Source organism: Nipponia nippon, unplaced genomic scaffold, assembly GCF_047370975.1.
Source record: "Nipponia nippon isolate SJK-2023a ecotype South Korea unplaced genomic scaffold, ASM4737097v1 scaffold_1, whole genome shotgun sequence".
NCBI classification, from domain to species: Eukaryota; Metazoa; Chordata; class Aves; order Pelecaniformes; family Threskiornithidae; genus Nipponia; species Nipponia nippon.
The window spans coordinates 18,064,455-18,089,973 of NW_028262290.1; the positions used below are offsets into that span (position 1 = coordinate 18,064,455).

The window sequence follows — 25,519 nt, forward strand, 5'->3', positions numbered from 1 at the left end:
ATCCCTTTCCTTCCCTCCTCTTCCTAAAAAAAAAAAAAAAGATTTTCTGAAACTCCTGCGATGAAAGCTAGAGTGGTTGTCATCATACTAGTGTAGTTCTCTGATGCTGTTCTCTGATCTTGTGGAGAATTCCTGTCTGTCTTATGAGAAGGGACACAAGAATTTCTCCTACCTGATGATAGTTTGGTTGATGACCCTTATCTGACCAGCTGTAAAGCCTTGCCTAGCCTTTCTCATTGAAAGAGTATCTCATACAATAGTTTGCTGCTTTCTGCTTCCCATTATGCCTGAATCCTGCTTATCTAAAGCATGGTTTTTCTCCATTGTCATTTATTATTTAGCGGACTGGCCAAGATCCACCACTTAGCACAGTAAATGGGTTCTCCAGATTTGGGAGTTAAAATGCATGAGAAGTTTACCTTTCTTCTTTCTTAGTGCGTACTCCTTATGTTTAATCACCATAGAAACTATTTCTCTAGTGAGAAATTTCTCTTTCCCTGTCTTTTAATGAAGGCTGTAGCTTCTGAACAATGTTGCTGTCTTCTTTTTTCTTTTTTTTCTTTTTTTTTTTTCCTAAAAAGTAATAAAATAAATGTGGTATTATAATTCCTTTATAATACCTGATAGGAAAAACATCACAGCTAAATCATAAGTAAAGAGAGGATGTCATCAGTAGAGCTGATGAAGAATCAGATTTTTTTTCACTGTGAAATAAAACTTCCATGCTGTTATGAGCAAAACTCTCTTTTGGAAAGATTATTTTTACAGTTTTCCCAGGATACAGCTCTTGATAATAGTTATGTGTACTTGATAAGTTATGCCTCAGAACTTGCCTGAATTTTCCATACACAGTTTGCAACTTAAATCAAAATGGGAAATAGCAGTGGAAGTCACAAAGAACTTTACTTGGCTCAATGGCAAAATGAAATTCACTGAATATGAAAATAAGATTTGATAAAAGTACCAATGTGATAGAAACAATTAGCTGCATGAAGTTTGTTAGTTATCTTTAGCAACACCAAAGAGAAGACTTGGATGCAGATAAATATTATTTTAAAAATCAAATGAGCTAGTAAAAACATCAATGTTTAATTTCTGGAGATTGAAGGAAAAATGATGGAGATAACTTAGCATCTTACTTATGGTTCCTCCAAAAAATGGACAAAAATCTTCAAAAGTGTCTCACAGACACTTTTAAAATTACTTTTGTTTGAACATTTTATAAATATAACATCCAGTCTTTCCCTTCAAAAAGTGGTTTTCTTTTAAAAAATTGACTTCTTTTCTTCTTGAAAAGAGGGTATGATAGGATACTGAGTTGGCAAGGTGGAACTGCCTTTTTTTAAATCAGTGAAAAGAAAAAAAAAGAAAAAAGTCAACAATTTGAAGACTTCACATTTTTAATATACTGTTTTTAAAGCTCTAAGGGTGTATACATTGAAAGAATTGTAGGTGCCTAGCTTCATCATTTATAACAAAATATACCAGACAAAGATATTATAGAACATATGGCAAACAAATATAATATAGTAGCAACACATTGGAATATTTATCCCAAAACGTCTAACCTGGAAAATGAACCAGAACAGGTTTTGTTTCTCTTTATAGGTTTTCCAGTACTTACAAATGTCTAACTACTTCCACCTTTTTACCTTCATATTCCTTAAGCCATTTTCCCTCCATTGCTAGTAATGGTGTTATTATTAGGATGTTTTATAGGTACTAGGACCAGAATTAATCAAAACAATTCTTTTCTCTTTTCACTGTTTACTTATATTGAAAGTGTAAACACCTGTGATGTGAATGTGCTGCACAGACCTTTGAACTTAAATGCAAAAATAATTCTTGAATTGAGCTGTTCTGCCAGCATTACTTTAAAAATAATTTTTGTGATTCAATATATGTATTCTGAAAAGTGTTTGTTGCTTTGAATCAGTTGCTTATTTATTTCACAAAAGTAAAGATGCACTGAATGTTAATGTTCTTAAGAAAAATGAAACATTCCAAGCTAAGGAAAACTTACAGAGGCTTATCAACAAAATTAATTAATAAAACACAATATATTGCACTATGCCTAGAATGATAAAGGAGGATATTGCACTGAGAGAATTTAGATGTGTGTTGGATGGAGGACAGCAGAGAATTTGAAAGTATATTCAACAACAGAACAATGGTTTTATTCCCTCACTACCAGAATCTTTTAATGGGTATATGTATGGCTTGTGTACCTTCATTGCTTCTTTTATACATGTAGAATTACATTTTTATTTATTTACTGCTGTAATGGTACAAAAAAAAAAATTAAACACCACAACAGCTAATTAAGTGATCAGAAAAAACAATCAATAAATATAATTCTTTATATAAATATTTTTAAAACAATATATTAATGTATTGGTTTTTTTTCTTTCTCATTCTGTCCCCCTTTTTTTTGGTCATTGGTGCCTCTTGCTTTTTCTCCTTCGTGTTCGGTCAGTGGTTTTTGGCCAGTTTGTATTTTTCCAGACATCACTCCATGATGTAGTTGAAGTATATGACGGCCCAACTCTGCAGTCATCTTTGTTATCCTCTCTCTCAGGATCTCATTCAGGTATCCTTTAACAGAACTGTCATTAAACTGTTATTTATTTTTTATGAACCTAGAAAGATAGTGTAGTCAGAAAAAAAAGAGAAAGACGATTTTCATATTTTCTTAGATACAATTCAGGCAAATATACAAAATCAGGATTTTGAACTAAAAGCCTGATCACTCAAAACTTTGTGTTAATGAATAAAAGGAAGCAAAATTGAACCTATTTTCTTTAGATTTTTTTCCTTCTGATATTTAGCTATTATAGTGAGTGGTTTGGGCTTCTTACTCTGTGCCTTTATGACTTTTATCTAGTGAGCAATCTGAAACAGAATATTTAAAAGAGAAAGAAGAGTTTATTTGTAGCAAAGTAAAATTATATAGATTGTGTGCACGTTGACTCTGTTAAAAGAGGTATGAGGGTTTGGTGTTTGGTTTTTTTTTGGTACAGGAAAAAAACAACAAATATTCCTAATAACTGTGATGAGTTTTAGTCCCTCTTTTCTACAACATAATGCTGCCAAAATAAAATATTGAAATCACATATATCTTGCAAAGTTTACTGAGGCAGAACGGGGTTTTGGGAGGGTTATTTCTAGCTGCAAAGATGTTGACAGGTACTTTAAATGCTTCTTTAGTAAAAAGTGGTTATGATAGCTTTGTATTTGCTTTGTTTGAGTAGGTGAATCCCTTCCGTTGAGCTCAGGTAACCAGATCACGGTTAGATTTACTTCAGTTGGACCAATAACAGCTAAAGGATTTCATTTTGTTTATCAAGGTGAGACAACCTGGAAAGACCTATACATTTATTCTTTTCATCACAAATTGTAAAACATCAGAGAGGAACAGACCAAAAATGTAGAGGAAAATAATAGCCTGTTAACAATATAACAAGTTTCACTATTTCTGCATGTTTTGAAAAATCTTTAGGACCATTCTTTTATCTCTATTTTAAAGCTTAAATCAAATATTTAAGAAGTATAAGAGAGGTTCCAAATTTAAGAAGACAGTTATACAAAGCAGCTGTTTCTGTTTGCTAATCTGGCTGACTAATGTTAGATCCATCTGGCTGCTCAAACTGGTTTATCTCTCAATTTAAATATGAATAACTGTAAGTGTTATTACCTGTGGGTGAATCAGTGATCTTGCTGTTATTAAGATACTTCTCTCGGTTTACATTATTTGACTTTTTATGGGTTAAACACAGAAATGGTTATACATCAATACTTGCAACTGCAATTCATTCTTTCATTAGATTTAAATCCTGATGTGACAGTCAGAATACATATTTAGAAATCCACAGGAATAAATGTAAATATCTATCTGACACAGAAATGTTATTCTGAAATCATATATTAGCTGAATATTTCATAGTAGTATTTCTTTTCAGTGCCATTTTCGAGAGGTTTCAGTGTGGATTTTATGCATTGCTTTTAATCTTGGCAAGGATATCAGTGCTATGCTCTTCTAAATAGTAACTCAGACATCAAAAGTATGCAATCTGTATTGTGAAGATTCATTTGGGGATCATGAAAATGTTCTTAACTGGAAAATAATTGAATGTTAATTCCAATCATTTTGAATATTTGGGGCTCAAAAATCTGTATTCCTCCACCAAATCTGAAATTAAGAATCCACAATTGTTTGTATGTTTGCAGCTGTTCCAAGAACAAGTGCAACACAGTGTAGCTCTGTGCCTGAACCGAGATTTGGAAAAAGGATTGGAAATGAATTTGCAGTTGGGTCATTAGTTCTTTTTGAGTGCAATCCAGGCTATATCCTCCATGGGTCAACAGCAATTAGATGTGATACAGTACCAAATGCATTGGCACAGTGGAATGATTCACTCCCTACATGTGTTGGTGAGTTCTTAAGGCTTTTTAATAGAACTAACTACTTGTCATCAGTACAGTATTTTATTTTTGCTTACTTTTATTCACTTTCTTCTTCATTCAAGGTTAAGATTTTATTCCCCTTTCTACTCTAACCTTGCTGGGACATTTCATGAGTTTCCTGAACATACTCTGCTGCTATAAATTATATGTTAGCTTCTTTTACATTAACATCAGTGACAGTCCCTGGCTATCCCTTAATCAAGACTCAGAAATATCAGTTTGTGCCCTGACTGCTTGCAAGACTAAGATGCTCTCACCTGGCAGATCTCAAACTAGATATTGCAAGCTGTTAGAAAGAACACTAGTATATTTAAGACTGAGAAATAGTTATACTGATATTTCATTGCTTGTCAGAAAAAAAAGCAGTAATTTTTCAGATCAGAAAATATATTTTGTCTGTTTCTAGTCATACAAGATTAAATTCTCAAAATTCAATTCTTAAATTAATGTGCATCCATTGACATTTATAAAGCTGACTTGTACCAATTGGAAATCTGGTGATTGTGCTGAAAAGCTCCACAATAAAGAGATGAAATTCTAATGGTACATTTTTCCATAGGTTTATGTCAAGTGCAAATATGGAACATTTACACATTAAGTTTTATTAGAGTTTGGCTTGGTTTTTTATATGGAAAAAATCAGTTGTTTATAAATGAAGTTAAATCAGTTATCATCTGCACAGATGTTTTTGCAATGCCATCAAAGTTTTCCACCTATAACATCTGTTGCAGTATTGACTGCATTATACATTAATTTTGTGCAAATTGAAAACACTGAAAACTATTCATTTTGAGGATGAAGACATCTGAAGAACTCCATTCCCAACCAAAACAGTAAATATATATGTATGATTTAAAGTTACTTTACTTTTCTTGACAGAGAACAGATTTTTTTTATAAAAAAAGATCCTAACCCATTTCAAAAACCACATTATGATATTGACTCCAGCATTAAGAAACAGCATTAAGAACTACATAAGCAGAGTTTTAGATGAGTGGAGGAAAGGAAAATAGAGAACATTTTTTCATTAAGTTGATTTGAATCTTCTGTGCTAATCATCTGATGGTGCATGGTAAAGTCTGAGTGATTTTCGGTAAAATAAATTATTTTCTCCAAAATAGTAAAATCTTGATAGACATCAAGACTAAGTACCACTGAAGTAATATTAATAAAATATGATTAACCAGCTATTATATGCAAATTATATTTATTTAGACTGTTTCAGACATGGGAATAGAACCACAATTTATATATCAGTAAGAAGTTGAAGTATATAGCTATATTTCATTTATTCTCAGTGATTACAGTTTAATCAGTAGAGTTGTACTATTTATCCCCTTGAAATGTATTCCCTTTGTTTTTCAGATATAACAACTCAACAAAGTGTTGAAATAATTATTTTGGACATTGATCACAATATATTATTGATATTTTAATATATGATTCAGTCTGTGGAAGAGAAAGCTATCTGTCTCTAGGCAAGCTGAATTGAGAAAGGGTTACAGGCCACCTTATGTGTGAAAATCACTGTGCCAATAAAGGTGATAAAATATATATGAGGTGAAAATTGCATTGAACTAAATCAGTTTAATAATTGAAGTGGTAGACATGACCATATTAAATTGCCTTAACTCTAGTGAATGCTTGAATATTTCCTTACAGATAGTAGACATCAATCATTGTGTCTGTTCACCCTTTTATGAGTAATTATTTAAGCACTTTAAGTGACACTGACCTTTAGTTTACCCATGTAGTTCCGAACAGATTCTATCATTATATGCCACACAAAATGTAGCTACAGTATTCATTATTAAGATAAGTTGCATTCTCCTACCTATTTTCTAAATCTTCATATTTGTACCTAATGAAATCTGTTCAGAACTTAGTAGTGTTGCATAGAAGTGATACATTAGCTTCTAATGGTTTTGATAAACCATCTCATCAATCTTTTCCATCAACTTCTTAAATAACAACAGAATATAGGTATCTAGATTAAGCTGTAATATTCTTTGTCCCTGTCAGAGCATCTAATGATCTAGACAAGATACATTCAAGTTGAACATTCAGAAGAGAAACTTGATGGTACTGAATGCCTCTGTCCTATTTCATGCATAACACTTTTATTAATCCATGGGCATGGATATGATGAGTGCAGTCTTGCAAGCATTTAGCAACTTCTTTACTAATGTGATAGATCCATAGTCTGTAATACGATAACTCACACAAGCAAAGAGAACAGTCAGGGAGTTGAGACGGGTGCTATTAATTATTCAGACAACAACAAAGTAGCAATATTAAGAAAGACTATCTTTTTTATGACACATTTTTATCTTTTCTACTAATACAATACATAACTGTTCAAACTTCATTCTTAACCCCATAAAGTAATACTTTTATTTTTGCAAGATTACTAGGAGACAATGGAATGGATTTTACTTACTTTGTTAAAGGTCAAATAAATAAGGGGAATATTAGCATGATTCTGTCAAGTAGAAAACTGACACAATTCTAATTTTTCTTTATTCTTTTTTGGTTATTTAAAAGAAGGTTTTTGAGACACAAGTTTTTATTTTCCTGAGACAAATATAAAATTTTTAATGTAGCATAAATTTACAAAAGTTTCCAGCCATGGTATGCTGAATATTGTGTAAGCTTTGATAATAACTTTTCTCACTTCTGAAGCCTCATACTTAATTTCTTGCCTTGTGCATTTCCTTTCAGTGCCCTGTGGTGGAATTTTAACAAAGCGCAAAGGGACTATTTTGTCTCCCGGTTACCCTGAGCCTTACGACAACAATCTAAATTGTGTGTGGAAGATCACAGTACCAGAGGGAGCTGGGATTCAAGTAAGTATACTTTCTATTTGCTTGTTATCATCATGTTTAAAACTGTTTTTCCTGATGCAAAAGCATGAAAAGATCATTTATTCATACATTTTTTTATCTCACTAATGATTCTTACAATGGAATTTATTGCACATCTTTTTATTCACACAGCTGTTAAAAGTTACAAGATTTACAAAAATCTTAAAAGATACACTTGTAACTTTTTACTTAGAAAAAAACGCCAGTAATTTAAAATGTGTTATTTCAATAGGTCAGTGACTCCTTGTAAGGCAGAGAAAATAGAGAGGCTTTCCTGTGATTTTTTTTTCCCTCTCCCAAAATGGATACATCTCCTCTAACAGAGTGAAATTAAGTGGGTTGCTTCCATGAACAGGTTATATATGTTTTCCTAGAAACTCATTTATTTACTCTATAGTTATGGAAGTTCATTGTGATATAAAGATGCTTCAGTATGTTTCAATATGAGATGGGAATTGGTCCTTTAAAATATTGTCAGAATTCTCATTTACTAAAATTTAGGTTAAGAAGTTCATGGAACACATAGCAGAAAATTATCCATTAAGCTGAGTCAGGTATATCTCACTCTTTAAGGTTCACTAAAGAAACTGGCAGAAATCCGGTTATTGGAAAAGCAGTTGAGTTTAATAAATTAGGAGTTTTAAGCGTCATCTGATCAAATTCCTAGCAAAACGCATATCAAGAAACCATGGTAGCAATTTTTCTATGTCTACCCTAGGTTCAAAACATAACTACTCTAGAAAACGAATAAATAAAGAGCTTTATTTCTGTAGGTAGAGATTTAACAGTGAAAATCAGGAAAACCATTGTGGACAGTTTGTCAAATCTTTTTAATAAATTACATCACAGAGATTTTAAGGTATCCTACTGTGTCAAGAAAAGTTTTAAAAATAGTATGAGTTTATACTTTGCTACTTTATAAGCATTCAGAAAATCTATTTTTGCTTTAAATTAAAAATACTTAAGAAAAGTGTAAAAACTTTACGGAAGAACTCAGAAATCATCACAAATACAAACTAAGTCCATACATGATAACTTTTATGAGTTCAGTTTTCAAAGCCACCCATTTCCATTAACAATAATATTTAATAACATAAATTAGTTTTGAGATTGATTTTGAGGAACAGTGCTTGATTTAAACAGTTGACTGTTAGGATACTTTGTTCTGTGTATTTCTCATACAATCAGTAATGTAAGTTAAACACTAGGAGGATAACTCAGAGGGTTTAAATTAGACATTAATTGGCTTCCTGACTTAGGCAGTCACTGTTGCTTTTTGGAAGTGTTTATCTCTTATCACAGACTGAATTAGGTGATTAAATTACTAACTTTAATTTCGAATTATTTCTAATCTGCATGATATTCTTTTGCTCCAGAGTCATATTAAGTAGATATATTTACTGTTTGTTTTTTTCCTGGTTCTCTTGAGGTTTTTTGCTGAGCTAGCAAATACCATCCTTCCTTTCTATTCTCAGTTACTAAATAAGTTATTCATTTATATTTGTATAAATGTAATGACAACAGGGCAATTTCATGGACATACCCATATGACTGTAATTAGATCTGTAGAACGTTTAGTATTGTCACTGAAGCAGGACAGTCATGAAGTGTGATATTTACGCTTGATTCTTTGTATCCTGTCTGATTTTCAGGGCTAGGTCTGAGGAAGATAAAGTTCCTGATATAATAAACTGAATGCAGCTGATACAAGATCAGTAAGACAGAGTATACATCAGAAATCATCATACCATTTTTACTGTGTTATTTTTCACAACTGTGCTTAGCTTTATATCTACTAATGACATAAAAGAAGACATTGGAATTGTTTTGTGTTTGTTTTTTTCACTTCATAGGAAAGAAAAAAACTGAATATACATATACAAAAATGTAATTATTACTGTGAAAATCAGCTACTTGAGACAACATTTGAAAACTTGGGTGACTGATTTTGTCCAACCTGAGAATGCATGCATATGCAGATACTCAAGATACTGTGATAGCTATTGTTTTTGTGTTTATATAAATGCATAAAATATCTGGACATTTTTCCTGACCAATATTTATTCCCTCAAAGTAACAAAAATACTTTTCCAGCTTTAAAGAAGATGAAAATAATATATCACCAATGTATATTCCTCTGTAAAATGTGTAGATAGAATTTTAAACTATTTAGGTATGACAGCTATCAATGTGCATGATTATGTTGTTGAATTTGTTGAAACAGTGATCAGATGTAAATACTGATCTGTCTCATACCATATTGAAAAGCAGACATTTAAAAGTAGATTTAGGTAAATATGAAGAGTGTGCACTAATAACCTGCCTTCAGGCACCTAATTTAAATACCTTATATCAGGAAATTAATCTACCATGGTTCCTTATAAAGTTAGGGAAGAAAGGCACCTCGAGTAGATGATTCAAAACAATTAATATAGACTCTGACTCTCAAACACTGCCTGAAGATATGTCTGCCTATTTATTGACTGCATGGGAAGGTTAGGGCAACTAGTAACAGTTGTACTAAAATAGATGTTTTAAATTAGGTGTTTTATGACGAATATGAAAACTGTAGTCAGCAGCAATCTAGCTCTGAAAACACATAAAAAAATTAAATAATTTGAAATTTGTTCTGAAGGTTTCCTAGATGCCTGCTCTTCCAATTCTGTATGTCTTCAGAAATATTCCTGACAGAGACAACACCCATACATTTCACCTAAAACCCTTGTGAACCAAAAAATGAACAGACAAGTCTTAAAGTTTTCTGAGAGACCAGATCCAGTGGGCCCTCTGCAAGTATCTAAAACACGCTAACAGTCAGGGCCTCCGCATTTCTTCACTTTTTTAAGAAAAAAGTCATTCTTTGGCTGTTGTATCTGACCAATTCCTACAAAAAGTACAGTGTTTAAGACCCTCACCCAAGAAATAGGTAGCCAAACTGAACATTCTTTTTACCTAGAAGAAGGTCCAAGTCATATACTTCACCTAGAAAAAGAACTTCATTACTTATTTGTACTGGAACCAGTGCTTATTTCTTCTGTTGAAGTTATTCCATTTTGGAGACAATAAAAGGAAGAATAAGTGAGGTGGAAGAACAGTAAAATAAGTACAATTCTCTAACTTAGTGTCTAAGGTATCGCTTTCTGAGAGTGGTTGGGGTTTCATCTGCAATTCTGTCACTCTTTAATTGCTTTCCATTAAATGGTTATTTTACTAAAACAAAAAACTGCCAGACCCTGTCCCCTCCAAAACAGGACCAGGAACCTGTCATTTCTCTACTTTGTAAGGAGTGTTTTCACTGTATGAGAACAGATATAACCTCCCTCTTGCAGTCTATCTGCTTACCGTTTTGCATCTCCTTATGAGTGGAAGGATGTTGTCACCTCTGGAAGGAATGAAGTGAATGTTCTGCCTTTTGCTTGTAGCATGCTAGTGACTGCTCCTCCTCAGGAAATGAGTCAATGATGAAAGTAACCAAACACAGGAGGTTGCTCTTACCTGAAAGCAGAATTGAACATGGCAAGATAGATGAAGCAGCGTGCATCACTCTGGGACTATTTTCAGCCCTGGATAAACCAGAGAGAATCACAAAGAAACTGCAGTAATTGACAATACCATGTTTTGTCTTCCCTTAAACGTCCTCCCAACAAGGGAATCATGTTTTATACCCAGATGATTTTCACAGTTGTGTGATTCATCAGAGGTAATATGTGGTTGTCACTAAGGGTCACAGGATTTAGAAGTCTGAATTGGCAATTAAATACAAAAAAATGTTGCAACGCAATTTTATTCACTTAATGATGATTTTCTATTCTCTTTGACAATGAGAGCAAGACACAACTTTTCATGATTGAAAGCCACAGAGGCTACAATTTATGGCCATTTTTGTGCTTGAATACAGAGGGGAAGAAGTTTATGTTCTTTACCTTATGTTTTCTTCATAGGTGCAAGTGGTCAGTTTTGCCACAGAACACAACTGGGATTCCTTAGACTTTTATGATGGTGCTGACAACAATGCTCCGAGGCTTGGAAGTTATTCAGGTGACTGAGAAGATTTTACAATAAGTGTTTCACAGATTCAACTCTTCATTGTAAACACACAGCTCTTTCTAGTTCCTTTCTGTGTGTGTGCATGTGTGTGTGTGTGGTTTTTTCTCCTAAAATCAACAACAGGTAGTATACTTTCTGTTTTTATCAGTCATCTCTCAGTGGATTTTCATAAAGCTGAATATTTGAAAATGTTAGAAATTAAATAAAATTCAGAGGCTCCCAAACTATACGTCTACTAATCTCATTTTATACCCACTCTTATAGTAGGGTCCAGAAATACAGACTTCTAAAAGAGATGCGTCTTGAAATTGTACATGACTAAAGGATACAGTACCCTTATTTTAGATAAACAAGACAGTTCTGTTTGCCTTACTTTGTCTTGTTTTGTTTTGTTTTCCTTTATTCTACTTCATTCATGTGTAGAGAATGAGATCACAGACAATAGATTGTTGCCTTGTCTTGTGCTGAAACACAAATAAATAATCAACCACATTTCTAAGAATAGACATACAAAATATGTTCAGAGCTGCTTGATATATTTGGCTGTTACATTTAAAATTATTCCAGTTACAGAATTTGCTCTTGCTTTTATGAAAACCCCAGTGAATATTTCTCCTATTATGGATAAAAGCATGTAAAATTCAGGTGTACACTTCACTGGGCAAAAAATTGGCTGGATGGCCAAGCTCAAAGAGTTGTGGTGAATGGAGTCAAATCCAGTTGGCAGCCAGTCACAAGTGGTGTTCCCCAGGGCTCAGTATTCAGGTCAGTTCTGTTTAATATCTTTATCAAAGATCTGGAAGAGGGGATCGAATGCACACTCAGTAAATTCGCAGACAACACCAAGTTGGGTGGAAGTGTCAATCTGCTGGAGGGTAGGAAGGCTACAGAGGAATCTGGACAGGCTGGATTGATGGGCCAAGGCTATTTGTATGAGATTCAACAGGGCTAAGTGCTGGGTCCTGCACTTGGGTCACAACAACCCCATGCAATGTTAGAGGCTTGGGGAAGAGTGGCTGGAGAGCAGCCTGGTGGAAAAGGACCTGGGGGTGTTGGTTGACAGCCACCTGAATATGAGCAGGCAGTGTGCCCAGGTGGCCAAGAGGGCCAATGGCATCCTGGCTTGCATCAGGAATAGTGTGGCCAGCAGGACCACGGAGGTGATACTGCCCCTGTACTCAGCACTGGTGAGGCCACACCTCAAATAACTGTTCAGTTTTGGGCCCCTCACTACAAGAAAGGTATTGAGGTGCTGGAGCATGTCCAAAGAAGGGCAAGGAAGCTGGTGAAGGGTCTAGAGCACAAGTCTTATGAGGAGCAGCTGAGGGAACTGGTGTTGTTTAGCCTGGAGAAGAGGAGGCTGAGGGGAGACCTTATTGCTGTCTACTACTACCTGACAGGAGGTTGTAGTGAGGTGGGGGTTGGTCTCTTCTGCCAAGTAACAAGTCACAGGATAAGAGGAAATGGCCTCAAGGTGCGCCAGGGGAAGTTTAGATTGGATATTAGAAAAAATTTCTTCACCGAAAGGACTGTCAAGCACTGGAATAGGCTGCCGAGAGAAGTGGTTGAGTTCCCATCCCTGCAGGTATTTAAAAGACGGGTAGATGTGGCATTTAGGGACATGGTTTAGTGGTGGACTTGGCAGTGTTAGGTTAACGGTTGGACTTGATGCTCTTAAAGGTCCTTTCCGACCTAAATGATTTTATGATTCTATGATAATATAAATTTATATTAGTCCTTGCTTCCATGAGTGCTTACAGTTCATGTGTCTGATACTGTGGTGCACTGAAAATGTAATAAAACGTTTATAGGGACATATATCTGATAATATCCATGATGACAAAATATGGTGAAATTGGTTATGCGACCTCTTTCCCCCTCCCATCCTCACTCCCTCCTTTCTCCCTTTCTCTTTTTCTCTTTCTCTCTGTTTATACATGCACACAAATTTATGTATGTATTTATTTCAGTTTCTGTGCATTTCAATAATATTTTGATTTCTCTTTTCAGGAACAACCATACCTCCCCTTCTCAACAGCACATCAAATAACCTGTACCTAAATTTTCAGTCTGATATCAGTGTTTCAGCTGCTGGATTTCATCTTGAGTATACAGGTAATGCAGAAATGTTCAATTAATCAAGAGTGCTTGCTGGTTGCAGACATCAGGTGTACCTAAACTATATGAAAGAAGAATGTTCAGTTCTATTGCACATAATGAGATATATACCATTGCTTCAAAGTCATTGGCAAAATCCTCATTTAATTCCAAGGGAGCAAGATCAGGCCTGAAACCTGTACTGTAAGGGCTGGGAAGTTTAGTTTGTCTTACTTCCACCTTTAATTTGGTTTTGCTCACCAAAAAGCTTTTCTGAACATACAGCAGTCAGGAGTAAATGCAGATATGCTCATGTGACAATCCTTATACCGAGATATAACATATTTGTATAACTGCTGCAGGCAAAGCCAGCATGATGATTTGGGTGATTTCAATTTAACTGCTTTGCCAATTAACAATTAATTGCTGATTCTGGTATTGAACAAAAATAATAATAAACAAATTCTTAGAAAAACTCCTCTGTTTCCCTCGAGACATCTCCCCATACACACTCTTCTTTGTTCTCCAGTGCCCTTGCCCCACACTATACTCTGTCTCTTTGGTGAGGCAAGGGCAGTGCAGCAGATTGGGTCAGTGTCATGTGGTTCCACCTCTCAGTGCCAGTTCAAGGGGACACTTGGGCTCCAGTCCCTGCTCAGCCAGCTGCTTTGGCTGCAGCCTCTGCTCAGTCACTCTCTTCTGTCCATCCTCCTCCAGTGAGGTCTCCTTTCTCCTCCTGCTCTGGCCTTGTTGTTCCTTTTCTTGGTGCTTACCACTTTTTCTTAAATATGTTTTCACAGAGGCACATCTGAGTGGTTCAGAGGCACCACAGACTTCTCTGGTGGGTGCAGCTGTGTCCTGCGGTGGGTCCGTTGGACCCAGCTGGAGTTAGCTGGAACAAGCTGTGTTTGGCACAGTCCCTGGTCTCTTCCCACAGATGCCACCCTTGCAGCCCCACAACCCACCACCCCCAATAAAATCTGCAAATTATGCCCAATACAATAATATATGTACTATATAGTATGTATTTTATATATATGTGTGGGACATGAAAATTAATCACTCTTAGAGAAAATGAAAGAATGAATAAACTGAAAGCAGCTGTGCTTCTTAACTAACTGACAAATGCTCACAGGTTGGTTAGAACACAGCAAAATTATTTCAAATGTTTTTCTTATTACTCAGTACCTCACCAGTAGAAAAAGATATAATTATAAATATACTTTCTGTCTGAATGAGATTGCCTTAGCTGACTGCCAGGAATTCTGGTAATCTATAATATTTTGTTGCAGATTTTTTTTTTTTCTCTTCCCAGCTCTGCAGTTTCCTTTGCTCATATTGGTTCTGGTGTCTGATCTGCATAATTGTGTCACTGTTATTTCTTGTCAGTTTTACAGTATGAAAATCCCATGCTCTGGTTGTCTGATTAGCCAGTCGGAGAAACGGCCTTGCAAAATTGCTGCCTGATCACTTGTCTATAACTAAACATTAGTTATAGGTTAGAATTATCCTGCCATTTCCTTGATATGCAGATACTCTCCCAGCTGCTTACAACTTCAGAGGGTAAAAAACTGCAGGAAGGTATGAAAAAGAAATTAAAATGAGACTGAATCCAGTGAAAGTGAAAACACATCTGTGTATTCCTATGTGTCCAAATAACTGAAATGCGTAATGTACTGCTGGCATACAACTTTCACTGCTAAATAAAGAAAGAATTCACAGCATATCATTTAAAGTATTGATCTGTGCCAAGAACAATAGCTGTGTATGTGTGTATGGATTTATACAAAGGTGCATGTGTGAATCTGTATGTATGTAATATGTTTTCTGTGTGAGTGTATCCCAAAGTATATGCTGAAAATTTGTGATTCAGGAAAGATTATTGATGTCCCTCAGTAGATACCCAATTAACCAGTAGCTCAGTAAAATACGCTATTTTACAAAATTAATAATTAATTAACTTTTAATGTGCAGGTGATAGAGATATGTGATTAAAATATCATATATGAAAATATATTTGAGATGGAGTGAGGAAATTGCAAAACAATGTCTAAACCTGTAATCTTTATTAGAAACAAATGTAAACTTTAGCATCAAAACCTTTGTAACAAGTAAAGAATCGCTGTTGGAGAGTAAACTATGATGACTTCTGAATTAAGATTTTCTGTGATATGTGATAAATTTTATAAATATATGCTCTAAAATAAACATAAATTATTGTGCATGTGTGGGAATTATTGAAGTAAAATCTATGGTATTTAAAGTGCAGAATAGGATTAAGTGACCATAATAACTCCATAAAATCTGTGGAGTACAAAATCTATAAACTGTAAATAAGAAAAATAAAATAGAAAATATTGTCAAGATTATTTTGAAGTTTAAAATAGTGGTACATTGTAACTAAATTCCTATGCTTCAAGTTGCAAAATAATGTAATCATTTTGTAGAATAAATGTGGAAAAATGTAAAGTGTTAGACATCCCTGTTTGTTTACCAGTCTCTGGCTTCCAACACAGAACTAAAGCATGGTTTCAGAGCATGCAATCTGGATTCCTGTCATGCAGAACTAAATAGGAATGTGTACTTCAACATCCCAGCTAATACTTTCAGCCACTAATGGACAATCAGCCTATAGGACCAGACCAACTAAAGCTAATAATGGTAAAGCCCTTTAGTTTGGCACTTAGTATGGATCCTGAGTCCTAGGCACCAGCTGTTTCAGTCCATAGATCCATGACTATTACTCCGCACGACTCACTAAGAAAGACATAGTCTCTATTACCTGTGAATTGGAGGAAAGTTGTGGGTTTGTTGTTTTTTTTTTTCATCTGTAGCTTAATTATTTTTCAAGAAGAGACTATGGAAATTCTGCATTGGGTTGAATTATGAATTTGATACCAGAGATTAAGCTAAGGGACAATACTTTCTCATCATTGCTGGAAGGAAGACAACAGAAACTGTATCTTGTCTATCTTCTGGATTTTTGTCTCTTGCAGCTTTCTGCAACGGAGAGACAGGAATTTTTGTCAGGATTCCAGAACTCACAATACTGTTGTATTTCTACTGAAATTTCTCCAGAAATGCATTGATCAGAACAGAGCTCACTCTCCTCAGTTGTGTTGGTCATCTCTGACTCTCAGACAACTCTTCCTGCTCTAAAAGTTGTGATTACGTTTTTAGAGATAGTAAATAGAAAGTAATGGCCACATTTAATGCCAGTGTTTCATACATTTATTACATTTCACTGGAGCCTATACTGACAGAGGTCATCATGAGGAGTCAGCTAAATTAAAGTCTTCATCTTTGAGGTATCAGTGCAGAGTTCTCATTGAAAATTACATCAGAGTTAAATATTTATATTAAACAATTTTCAAGTCAGTTAGCCATAAATATTTTTTGTTCAATATGTAGTGCATCTTCCAAGTCTGTTTCATGTATTCTAGGACACATGAGTCTGAGGGGAAGTGCACCTCTATTGCCAAAGTGATTATTTTTTCATCTCAACAACAGTTTTCTGTAAGAAGGTTGAATTTTGTTTCATTTCCAATATCTCTTTTCATCCTTTATTAATAGGTTTTTTATGCTGTCCAATCTGGCTCATGTTTTGAACTGCTACAAAATCCAAATGTGCTTTTTTATATAAAAATAAAACAAAATAAAAGGAATTTTATTTGTTGAAGAATTATTTTATGACCAAATAAATGATACTTTGACATAAGGGATTAAGTATTCATATTCCAAAACTGAATAATGGTCTTATCAATAGTCTTTTTTCTTTGTTGGATCCTTAAATTCCTATTATAACATGCAGTTTATGTATTCCAGTGCATACCTTAAATATGAAAATATATTGCATCAACTGAAGTATGTCACCTAAAAGTATGTTCTTAAACACATACATCATGTTTTTATGTTTTATGCCACTATAGATCTTAATTTAGTCCTCATTTTCTCTAACTAAAGTTTTGTTAATTAGGTAATTGATTATGCTGTATAAATAGTAGTAATATACTTTAAGATTAGTTGAGTTTGTCAGATTGCCTCGTACATAACTTCTATAATACTCAATATCTATTTAAAATCAGTAAAAAACATGACACACTAATTTTCATTCTAAAATATAATCCCTAGAAATCTATGTATTTAAACTGTATAATGTATAATTCTAACATCATAAATATAAAAACATTTCCATAAAATTACAGTTATAACTCTAAAAAATAAAAAGGGTTATTACTTTAAGACTTCTGTAGTACCAGAGTGCATTATCCAAAGTTTCATTGGTAACTTTTTATATTTAGAGACATAGGAGCTGTTGGAGAAGGGTGAGACAACATCAAATAGCTTCTTTTTCTTTATATACAGTTCTTCTTATCTAAAAATTAGAAGACACTGAAAGTATGTTTTCAATGAATGCCTATGTTAAAATCTCTTTTCTTTCTAATGCCGTTGCTCATGAAAGTTTAAAAATCTAACACATTATACTGAGATAGTAGTATAAAGTGCTTCAAGGAACTAGTCATGCACCACAAATGAGTCAATAATGAACAGAGTGAAGTTTATGAATAAATTTATGATTTCACCTGAATAACTATCATGACACTCTAAAGACACAAGTTCTCTGACTAGCCCTCAGCTGGGAAGGCAGCAAACCCTGTTATGTTTCAGACATTGTAAACGTTCAAACAGTATTTTTTTCCAAGAATTATTTTATTAATTGAAGTGAGAGAACAATAGGATGAATACCTGTGATGTTTTGAGCTGTTAAGATACCTACTCTGAGAAAAGTATTTAACTAAACTCGTTTCACTTTGCATGGCCTGAGTATTCACATAGTAAGGTTTTGCATTTCAGATGAAGGTTCAGTAATTGGAAGCTGAAAACTCCTAACTCTTTCCTTAACTGTTCAAAATAGATTATAAGCACTCATCTCTGTAAGCCAAGTACTACTATTCTTTTGCATTTGTACTTTATACATGAGCTGGATAACTGTCTGGATCTCTGAAATGTAAAAAGTGGATCTAAGCCCATCAGCCATTTTCAAAATAGATTCTTTGATGTTCTTTTTGTTTGCAGTTTGAGAAGAGAAAATAAGAATTTCAAAGATAAAAATAATCTGTTACTTAGAAATAGGTTGCAAAATACTAACATCATTTAGTACATGGCAAATATTGGATCATTATGGGATCAGTAAGTTTGTGATCCATATATACAAAAGTATTATTGTCATAGAGAAAGGAACATTATATCCTCTTCTGTGAAGCTGCAGAGAAGACCCCCTGAAATAAATACTACCTTTTTCAAAGTAGCAGCATTCATTTCCACACAAGATGATGCAAGCCAGTATTGCATATTGTGGAGAACATCTTGTTGCTAAATTGTGTAAGTTGATTAATAACAAATATAAAATAAAAAAAAAAAAAAACCACAAAGTTAACAGTGACCAAAAGTATTGAGTAAAATGGCTCAGGTTGTGGACCTGTATTAGTTATTTCTGATTCCAATTAACAGATATCTGCAGTAAAAAATATGGTTTTACCTCTCATTACTGTTGTCAGCAACGAAAATAAGGACTGCAAAGGCATTAAGGATTTTTTTCCTATTTAGGATCGAATTATGTTTTATAGCAGGAAGTTTATATTGCCATGGTTCTGAGTTTTACTTGTATGAACAGACTGTAGGTTCCAATGATTTTAGTTCAAAAAGTTTTTCTTTTAATATAGTTTTATATAAAGCTTCATGTGCCCAATACATTTTTAAGAACAGTAATTACAAACTAGATTATCAGTTTAATGTCTACTTTCTAAATGCCAGACATTCAATTTGAGTTTTTTTGCATTTTTACAATACAATGTTATTGTAAAATTATGGTAGTGAAAACTATTATTGATGCACAAAACATGCCTCATAGACAAAAAATAATGTGTATGCTTTATAAATTCCTTAGAATTTGTATTAGCTTTCAGCTTTCATATAGTATAAAAATACTTCATTGTAAGGGTCTTCAAAAAATAATTTTTACTTAATAAGATTCTTACTTGAAGTGATCAGTTACATTAGTAAGTTTTTAAACATGCAGAGATTGATTATATATTGAAGCAGTGCCATTGTTGAATCCTACAACATTTCCCTATTACCCTATGTACTGATGTTCAGTTGCTTAACAGTCCTAGCTTCACAACTAGTTAAGGTGTAGGCAGAGAGAGTAACTGAGCTGCTTATATTTAATGTTACACATATTTGTATATCCCTCGATCTTCCTAGGTAGATGCAATGAAGAATTTATTTATTTCCCTTTTTGGTGACCAAGAAAAAAACATATGGTGTCTTGGCAAACTAGCTTCTATTGCAATAGAAGAGATACCTAAATATTTCATTAAAATAACAGACTCAGTAAAATCTGATGTAAATATTTACTCTGTGTGTATGTGTGTCTGTGTACATGAATGGAAGAGTAGAGTCAGACCTGTGATGGACTGAATGCAGGTAAGCAGTTATAGTTTGCATGGGTTTTCCTGTGTTTTGCACTTGGTGTAGTATCGGCCAGCATCCCCGGGAACGGATTCTGGGAAAGGAAAGTGGGGGTGCCCCCAGTTTGAATTAGGTAGGCTGTAATTAGAATTGAGACTGGAGGTGGAAATGAATGAGTCTCAGCCAGGAGATAGTGGAAATTTAGAGAAGACTTTGAGTTGAGACTGCAGATTTTTGGGAAGTGTTTGTTGCCACTCTGATTATTTCTTTCCTTTTACTTTACTCAGGAAATAAGGTTTTTCTCCTTATATAACAGTCGTTCCAAAATAATATACCACTTCCTTGTCCACAGACAAACTGCTGGTACCCAAGAGCTTCCTAAAGCATATCAATACAGTGTGCCTATGTACAGTATACACAGAAGTTCTATGTGAATCTAAAACTAGGTTTTATGTTCCTTAGAATGTCTAAACTTCTCAATTTTTCACAGCTATAGGCTTGGACTCTTGTCCTGAACCACAGACACCAAGCAATGGGATCAAAATTGGAGACAGATACATGGTTGGAGATGTGGTGTCTTTCCAGTGTGATCAGGGTTATTCTCTTCAGGTGAGCCAAGTTTCTAATTTCAAATGGTGCCTTTTAGTTCTTTAACATGGTTATATTTGAGTTTGTCAATATGAAATGGACACTGAACTCTTCAGGAGTTGTGAACATGTGATAAGCTTGCAGGACTGGCAGGCTTTTCTGCCAAATATTAAATTAACAGCCATCCAAATATTCTATCAGAAGTGTACGGCTCTGTGCTTCCTCTGCATTAATGATTATAGGTTGTTGTCTATTTTTGATGGCATCTTTGGTATTCATAGCTGAGCTATGCAGTGTTGGCAAATTAAGTTAAATCACTTGATGACGAATTATCAATACTTCTCTAGGAACAGGAGGAAAAAGAAAGTAAGTGAAGAGGGGGAATAAGAACAAAGGGAAAGGAAATAATTGTTTTTCTCAGTAAATCAGATAGTGACAGTTATTTTATTTCAGTAATTACTTGGGGTTTTTTTATCCAAAAAGGTTTTCAAATATGCGTGTATTTCTGCCAAGCAAATTTGCTATGCTCTTGCATTAGCAAAAGGTATAACTAGAGGCAATGCAGTAATTGTAAACTGTGACTAATTTGCCTCTTTGAGTTACTTAGCTTATATAACCAGTAGGAATCTGTCTGCCTACAGGAAAGGTCTTGAAAATATTTTCAAAAATTTGTACAGTTACACCATAGAACCAAATACAAAACTGAGTATTGTTTCCACTTGAGACACTCCCCAAAAGGACTAAGGTTCCAACTGATAAGTTACTGTTTTCAACAACTTTTTTTTTTCTCATTTGTGACTCTGCAGACTATAGAGTCTCCACTTTATCTAGCTCTTTGAGAGCATAAAAAGAGAGAAAACAATCACATTACCTATGTATAGTAAAAATAAAAGTCTTAAAGGGAGAAAATGTTTTGTATTTAACAGCACATGATTAACCACTAATGGAATTATTGATACCTTTGGAGTAAATTAGCAAAAGGACAACTTACCTGCCTTTCTTTCTTCATTAACATCAGTCTAGCCTGCAACACATGTTCATGAGTGTCGGACTAACTGAAGTTTTAAAAATGTTAATAATTTCAAACATGTATTTTACATAATTCTGTGAAGACCTGAATACTGGGGTCTTATGTACTACATCAAAAATAGAAATTGAATTACTTTTTTGGACTGAAAAATATATTTTAAAAGCTACAGTTTATGTGTTGTGATAGAAACTAAATGAAATTGTCTGCTTCTAGATCTCACCTGCTGTTTGGATTTGGGACCTGTATCCAGGTTTTCCCTTTAAGACAGAGTTCCTAGTCATGTGTGCAGCCTTCTAGCATTTCAAGAATAACTGAAATGTTCTGTGATTGCAGCTCTGACAATGACTATTGAAGTTTACTTCTTATGTTGCCTGATTTTAGCTGGTCATTCTTGGGACCAACCTGTCAATAATTTCTTTCTTCTTTGTTTTAATTTCATACTTAAATATAAATGTGTGAGCAGACAAGCCACAGCAAATGGCTGAAATAATACAGAAAATATAAAGAATATTGGAGCATAGACTGTGCAAACACATATGTAAAACCTCTTCCCTCCATATTGTTTTTCTGGCTTATACCCTATGACTTTGCCGCTTCATTTTTTTTTTTATTCTAGCAATGAGTTGATATGCCTACTTGCACTATGGAGAAAGTGTGTTTATCTTTCTTCTAGGAGAGAAAAAGAATGGGTTGCAGACTGATGAATAAACTACTCACAGTTATCCTGGATGCTTTAGAGATACTTGGTTCCCTCAAATGCTACAGGCTCTGAATCGATAAGGAGGTTTAACATGAAAAACTAACTTTTCTCTTCATATGAGGGTTGAACAAACAGGCCAAAAGCTACTGAATTTTTTCTACTAGATCATCTTAAAATGTATACTGTCTGGTTTTGCAAGATATCCCAAGTACAGTTTTCTCTTAAGATTTTTCATTTTCTTTTGCTGTCTTTGGAAGGCAATTACAACTACATGAGGCTGATGAACAACACAGAGGGTCACTCTGGTGGGTCTTGGAACATATCTGTAACAGATTGCCTCGAAATCATAGCACTTCACCTGTTGTAAAGGGACACATGTTGTAAAGAGAGTCCTTAAATATCTCAGCTTTTGGCAACTTAAGCCAACTGTTTCAGGGGTGAGGGTAAGGACTGCATTTAGAATAGGTATTATGAATTTAAGATGTAAAGTCAGCACTGTATAATGTATATAGTTCATATCTTTTCATCATATTCCACAAATTATGCAAAACAATACTATGTAAATATTGCTTCCATTAGACCTTTAGTTTCTAGACCCTTGGTTTATACTAAAGCTGGTATTATAGAATTCAGCTGGATACTGTTATGCAGTTAGAAACAATATTAAGAACACAAACACAATCCTCTTGTGGGCTAACAATCACATAGTTAAGATTACAGTCTTCTCTGTTATAGTGAAAGTATGATACAATTCACAGTGTACAATATAAATGTTATACATTATTGTTTTTCTATATTTTGATGATGGTTTACATTTAAATTATTTTTGTTGAGATACTAACAATGTGCCATATATTGTATATTTTTTATTATATGAATTAGCAAATATTGTGTCATTTTAGGGACACTCACACATCACCTGTATGCCTGGACCAGTAAGAAGATGGAACTATCCGATTCCAATATGTTTAGGTATGTTCAGCATACATAAACTTTCTTAAATATGCCAGAATAAGAAAGCCAGAGAACTAAAAAATAAAAGATACTTATAGGGGAAAGAACAGAGAGAACTGGAAGAACTTAATTAAAAGTGAAAATGGTCAAATTAAGCTGAAGATTTTCAAAGTATACTTCACACTTATTTTGACAAACCTTTTCTGAAGTGTCCAGTCAGAAGAAGAAAGAATGGAATATCATAGAATCATAGAATCATAGAATCATCAAGGTTGGAAAAGACCCTTAAGATCATCGAGTCCAACGGAACCAAATATGTTCTAGGCAGAACCTATCATCAATTCACTATCAGTGAAGAGAACTCCAGAGACCCTTGCAAACATAATTAATTTATTTATGAATCATTTCCACAGCAATGTGGTGACTATTATAGAAAACACTAAAATAGAAATAGCAGTTCAGTTTCATCTCCAGTAAGTTCAACATAAGGCATGTCTGCCCAATTTAAGAAGATACATTATTTTTCGAATTAAACTATATACATGACCATATTAATGCTGTTGGAAAAAGCACTGGAATCCTGCCAGAAGCCCAAATGAAACATTTGAAGTGCATTTAAACATGTTCTCTTTATGTGATGAATAAATGTGAGGGTTGTAAAACTCTTTCCATTTGTATTCTCTTTCACAGAATAGAAATGCCTTTTTGTTTGGGTTCCCTAATGGCAAAAGTTATCTGTATTTGTATCTTGAATGTATGGAAAGTAGGATGCTGCAGATCTCATTAAAGATTTTATCCTTTGCTTTTCTTCAAGACAGATTACATAACCTCTTGAGCTGCCTCATATAATCCTGTTCTTAATTCTGTGAGGTTTTAAAAACCTCCTATGAGGTACCAAGCTCCCTCAGCTTAGAATTTATAAATATTCAACAAGATTCAGATATTTGTAAGAATTTTTTCAGGAGTTAGTCTTCAGTTTCCATCATTATGCATTAACATATGTCTAGGAAGTCTGATATGATAATTACACTGCTTTATGGTAAATTCTGAAGGCAAAGATGCTATGCTAAAATTTTAGGGCTTTTATTTTCCTTTTTTTCCTTCTTTTTTGTAAGTAATGATTTATAATTGTGTTTCAAAGGATGTAGCAACTGTTAATTGGACAAAACTGTTAAAAAATTGTATTTACCATAATTAACATCTTCAAATCTAATATTGAAGTGTAAGTTACTTTATTCACTGATGTCATGCCTGAAAAAAATTAAAATGAAGTTCAAATATGGATTTAGTTCAATTTCTGGAAATATGTGTATGTGTACGTTTTCTGAGTCTGCTTCTTTTATGTTGGTTTTAGAACAGCAGGATATAAATGCAGTTTTTAAAAGGTCTTTTGAAGTGCTTTGAGTACAGAATCTTTTAAAAATACATTATTATCTTATATTATTCAGATACTCCTTTACAAACTAATCTGGAATTGTGTCAGTGTTGCTATGAGCTGATGCGTGCTACTTGCCTGTTCACAAGTGTGGTTCAGCCAGACAGAGTGCAGAGTAAACATCTATTCTCTTTTCAGGTGCATGTGTCCCCCAAATTAAAACCTAGTCAATTCAGAGTAGATACATATGTTTAAAGCACCTACTTGTAAATTACTTTGTTACAGATATTTAGTGGTAAAAGAATGTTTGCGCACTTTTTGAAATATAAACCTAGTTATTATTATATTATTAATGTTGGAAGAATCTTCAATATTCTGGATTAATTTTTAGCTGATTCTACTCCTCTGAAAAATGTCTTTGCTTTTTTTTGCAGCACAATGTGGTGGTGGCATGTCAGACTTCAGCGGAGTGATCCTCAGCCCTGGGTTTCCTGGCAACTATCCTAGCAGTTTGGATTGCACATGGACAATAAAGCTTCCTATTGGTTTTGGTATGTGTTCTTTCACAGATTATATTTGTTGGGGGTTTTATGGATGCAAAACACTGAACACAGATTTTAAAATATTGTGAATATTTATCCTGGTAAAAAAAGGAATTATAATTTATTTAAAGAAGTTATCAGAGCCTTAAAAGAAAAAGAATAGAAAAGCTACAAGGTTCTTGTTTTTTCATTTAACATATACTACAATTTTCTGATAAAGACAAAGTTGTTTAATTAGAATTAAGCACAATTTTCTAACTTAACAGGGTTGATTTCTCTTTGTGAGGTCATAAACCCAATAAAAATAAATAGTTATCACGAATATTTTAAACTAAGTCAGTATCAGTTTAGAAGAAGTTAAAGCTACATTTGAGTTCATTATTTTAT

General features: G+C 33.9%; 1 protein-coding gene across 1 annotated transcript in view; it reads left to right on the top strand.

Annotated features, from left to right (window-relative positions):
* CSMD3 (CUB and Sushi multiple domains 3) overlaps window positions 1–25,519 on the top strand; it is a 746,059-nt gene that overhangs the window by 593,783 nt on the left and 126,757 nt on the right. Inside the window, exons 33-41 of the mRNA XM_087747332.1 lie at window positions 2,477–2,590; window positions 3,252–3,347; window positions 4,228–4,431; window positions 7,186–7,310; window positions 11,270–11,366; window positions 13,386–13,490; window positions 20,434–20,552; window positions 23,164–23,233; window positions 25,025–25,141. Of these exons, the coding sequence (XP_087603458.1) occupies window positions 2,477–2,590; window positions 3,252–3,347; window positions 4,228–4,431; window positions 7,186–7,310; window positions 11,270–11,366; window positions 13,386–13,490; window positions 20,434–20,552; window positions 23,164–23,233; window positions 25,025–25,141 (1,047 nt within the window). The remainder of the gene's footprint in view (window positions 1–2,476; window positions 2,591–3,251; window positions 3,348–4,227; window positions 4,432–7,185; window positions 7,311–11,269; window positions 11,367–13,385; window positions 13,491–20,433; window positions 20,553–23,163; window positions 23,234–25,024; window positions 25,142–25,519) is intronic.